General features: G+C 42.4%; 1 protein-coding gene across 1 annotated transcript in view; it reads right to left on the bottom strand.

The window, feature by feature from the left end:
* Positions 1-4,603, bottom strand: part of URI1 (URI1, prefoldin like chaperone) — a 70,618-nt gene extending 66,015 nt beyond the window's left edge. Inside the window, exon 1 of the mRNA XM_023518357.1 lies at positions 4,425-4,603. Within this exon, the coding sequence (XP_023374125.1) occupies positions 4,425-4,529 (105 nt within the window). The 5' untranslated portion in view covers positions 4,530-4,603. The remainder of the gene's footprint in view (positions 1-4,424) is intronic.
* Between the last annotated feature and the right edge of the window lie 6 nt (positions 4,604-4,609).

Genomic DNA, 4,609 nt, shown 5'->3' with positions numbered 1-4,609 from the left:
GTCCCAGCTACTTAGGAGGCTGAGGCAGGAGACTTGCTTGAGCCCAGGAGTTGGAGGTTGCTGTGAGCCGTGAAGCCACGGCACTCTACCCAGAGGGATAGCTTGAGGCTCTGTCTCAAAAAAAAAAATAAATAAATAAAATATTACAATAAAATCTCAGTAATTCTACTAATAAAAGATAACAGTATATGGAGATATAAAATACAAATATCTCAGAAACATCACCTTAACCAAGAAACCAAAATTTCAACATAATGCAATTCTAGCATAGAACTATATTTAACAAAAACCTTAGTACAAGGAGACCTCACTGAGCAGCCCAAGGTGCTCCACAGCAGCCCCAGATCACAGATTGTACAGTGCAGGTCACAGTCTAGCCAGGCACCCAAGTAGCTTATATTTTCACACCTAATATTTTATTGCTGTTGGTAAAAACAGATTTAGTTAAAAGAAAAAAACTGTAAGTTTCCCTCCTCTCCCTGTGTCTTTTGACAGAGAATTAAGATTAAACAACCCTCTGAGGGAAAGGATTTCAAATGGAAGTTGATTGTTTTGACTAAATTATATGTATCAGCTCTAAAGTAACCAATAAATAAATCTTATGTTCAAACCAGCCATTTTTCAGGCTCAAGAAAGTGTTTAGTAATTAAAATATGACATGGGGCAGCACCTGTGGCTCAAGGAGGTCACTGGCCCAATATACCAGAGGTGGTGGGTTCAAACCCAGCCCCAGCCAAAAAAAAAAAAATATTAAAATACAACATCCCAGGGCTGTGCCTGTAGCTCAGTGGGTAGGGTGCCGGCCCCATATACAGAGGTGGCAGGTTCAAACAGAACCCAGCCAAACTCCAACAACAACAACAACAACAAAAAATAGCCAGGCATTGTGGCAGGTGCCTGTAGTCCCAGCTACTCCGGAAGCTGAAGTAAGAGAATTGCCTGAGCCCAGGAGTTGGAGGTTGTTGCGTGCCGTGGGTGATGCCATGGCACTCTACCAAGGGTGACAAAGTAAGACTCTGTCTCTACAAAAAAAAAAAAAAAACAACATCCCAGTTTTCATTACAATTAATTAAAATAAGCTTTATCAGTAGCCTTTAGGGTAAAAACTAAAATCCCATCACATCCTATTTCACAAATTTGGGGTAAAATAAGAAATGAAATCATGCATTTTTAAAACAATGTGTCTTCCTATATAGTGTGAATATTTACTACATACACATAAACATATCTGAACTATACTGTACCCATTGTCCTACAGGTTTTAATGCCTACGTAATTGCATACACAAAGCTACAGGACACTTTTCCGCATGTCTTTCTGCTAAAACAAAAAAGGAACAAACCAAAGTTTAAACTCAAAAAAGTTTTTCTAAAACTGTTTCAGCATTGATTCTGTAAGTCAAAGTGAAAGCAATGTTAAAATATTTGCTTCTGGGCTTGGCGCCTGTGGCTCAAGTGGCTAAGGCACCAGCCACATACACCTAAGGTGGAGGGTTCGAATCCCCATCCCGGGCCCGCCAAACAACAATGATGGCTGCAACCAAAAAATGGCCGGGCGTTGTGGCGGGTGCCTGTGGTCCCAGCTACTTGGGAGGTGGAGGCAGGAGACTCGCTTGAGCCCAGGAGTTGGAGGTTGCTGTGAGCTGTGATGCCATGGCACTCTACCCAGGGGGATAGCTTGAGGCTCCATCTAAAAAAAAAAAAAAAAAATTTGCTTCTGTCCATTTACCACAGATATTGTCACTCACTGGGACTGTGGCTCCTTCATGCCCCTTGTCTGTCCTTTCTCTCGGGTTATCGATTTTTGTCCTTTTTATTCAGTGCTCCAGAAAACAAACAACAACAGCAACAATAAAATGGGACAAGGTAAAACTTATCATACTCCTTAGCCAAAATTTTGTAAAAAGAGCAGGCAGCAGGGAGGAAAGGGGTGGGTGTGGCTCCACCTACAGGGACCAATGCAGGGGTGTGTGGCTCAAACATAAGAGAGACTCCACCTAACAAATGCTACTAAAACACTTAACCTAATTCTTCGTACCCTCAAATTAACCTGAAACAATAATAAAAATAAAAATAAATGAAAAAAAAGTAAGCCATATTTAAACCACATTATCTACCAGCCCCTCTCAACCAAGGTTCCCAGAGAAAATTGTGCCCTGAAGCCTAGTGTACGTTGAGAAACTAATTTTCCTCTATAAAGATACAGCCAACTAGCTGCAGACCATCCCAGGGAAAACTGAGAAAACAGTCATTAAAAATAATTTTCCTTAAGGTTTAATTCTCTCTCATTGAACCCAGATAGGGAAAAGCCAAGAGCTTAAAGACATGTTTGAGCCAATTCACCTAAAGGGATGGTAGGTGCAACAAAAATACAAAGCTACTGTGTATTTTGGTATTTTTGTGGCACCTGCTGCTACTATACCCTTCCCACCTACACGCAGAATATCACCATGCTTCCACTGTACTAGAGTCCACTGCACTCCTACAATTGGCTTGGCTTTAAGGTCTAAATAAACTTCTCACAAAAATTTTTAATTGACTGTTTACTATATAAAGTTTTCCCATACTAGACTACAATTAAAGTATATCCTATATAGCCAGATTATCCTATATAGCCTTATGGGTCTTCTAACCACCAAAGCAGATCATTCTATTAAATAAATACAATCTATTCATACTGTGGGGTTTTAGCATGAATTGGGGATAATTTTATATACCCAAGACTGATATGCACAAGCTTATTTCATGTGACAAATTAGCACAACACAGAAAAAATAATTGGGCAGTACAGTCAATGTCTGCTGAAAACATTCAGTTCCCCATAGGACTGTTAAGTGAAAAGGCAGTTACTTTAGATGGAACTCAACACCTCAGAAAGCTGTTCAGAGCACCCCAAAAGTATCCCTTGTACTTCAGCAGCACTAACATCAGAATAAAATCACGGATCTCCCTTTTTAACAGGCCAAAAGGGAGAGAACATATCAAGTCAGTATTATGTACACACTGTATACCACCCAGGAGGTAAGTGTAACCACCACAGATGAAAAGAGGATGGAAATACATCCCCTGGAGTCTGTTTCACATTTTCTAATTTTCTAAAAGAACAAAAAGACCAAAACAAAAACCTTGTTGCTTTTTAGCAACAAAGTTTCATAAAGAATTTATTTCTTTTTCTATTTTTCTCTTTTAAAAAAAAATTTAAGATCCACTATTGTCTCAGAATTTAAATAAATCAAACTAGTTGCATTTTTAAACCCTTACTGTGAAAAAAAAGGGGGGGGGCACCAAGTTTAAAACCCAACAGCTGTAGGGGGTATTAAAAGGGAAATGGCTGAGAAAAAGAAACCCAATGCCCAAAATAATTTAAACCAACCAGAACAAAATAGGGAAGATTCCCATAGTTCATCCCACAGGTGGTTTCCAAGCAAACCAAGGCTTTTTAGGTTTATGAAAATCCACATCCATTTAACTGAGTATATTTGTAGCCATTTTAATACAGGAATGGTCAGTCGAAAAAGGGGTTCTCAAACTATTTATAGTTTTGAAGCAACTTCCTAACTCCTTAGTCCATGATATTTTCTCAAATAGGGCATAAGATATTTTAAGTAAATTAAGTACTGCTTTTCAAAGTAAGAATTTCAATATACTTCAAGAGATAGGACCAACCCGAAAAAACGACAGAATGCACTGGGGGAAAAATCTCAGATTTAACAATAAAACTACAGTATTTCTATACTGGAGTATACTTTTTTTAATATACAATCCCATTAAGAAGTGCGAAACTTTCTCCCCTCTTCATTGGTACTTTAAAATTCATTATACGATTTAAATTAAAAAATAGCATTCTACTTTGATAAATACTAAATAACCAAAGCTGGGATCCAGGCACATGGTTACAAATGTAGTAAAACTTTTAAGTCCAATCGTTAAATAGCAACAAAAAGTATACATTTTAAGCAACCTTTAGATCACAACCCGCTTTAAAAAAAATTTAAGGTGAACGCTTCCGCCTACAGCGTGCTTTCCACACACACACCCCCGCCCCGCCCGGGTCAAAATTCCGAGTTTAGAAATTCACTTTTACGGACAAGTTAAACCAGGCTGTCACTTCCCGCTTCCCCGTCCCTCTCCTCCGCTCTAAGGTCAAAGGGCTCCACACAAAAGACAACAAAAGCACGTGACAAAAGTTTCTCCCGACACTTTCTCTCCGCGGACCTCGAGGCTGCGCTCCGCCCCGCGCAGGGGCGGGAGGGAGCCGGGCCCGGGGCCGAGGGGCTGCGCCCCAAAGCAGCCAGCAGAAGGTCGGCGGGACGAGTCGGCCGCAGTCTGGGGAACGCGGAGCCGAGGCCGAGCGGGGAGCCGGCGCCTCCCGAGACCACCGCGGCGGGCGGAAGCGCGGGCCCCGGCCGGAGCGCGGCCTGTTACCTTTTCCTGCTCCTCGCGGAGGCGCCCCACCTCCCGGGCGCGCAGGGGCGCCGCGGCCGCAGCCGAGGCCGAGGCGTGGAGCTCAGGGTCCGACGGGGCCTCCATGGCGCGCTGGGGGCGCCGCGGGCCTCAGCGGGGCGAACGAGTCCTGAACAAGTGTTTATGGAGGCGGCGCGGCCGGCGGC

The sequence above is a fragment of the Otolemur garnettii genome, unplaced genomic scaffold (assembly GCF_000181295.1).
Source record: "Otolemur garnettii isolate 467f Iridium unplaced genomic scaffold, OtoGar3 scaffold00135, whole genome shotgun sequence".
NCBI classification, from domain to species: Eukaryota; Metazoa; Chordata; class Mammalia; order Primates; family Galagidae; genus Otolemur; species Otolemur garnettii.
Note: the sequence above shows the minus strand (reverse complement) of the source record. Positions and strands in the feature narration are given on the sequence as shown.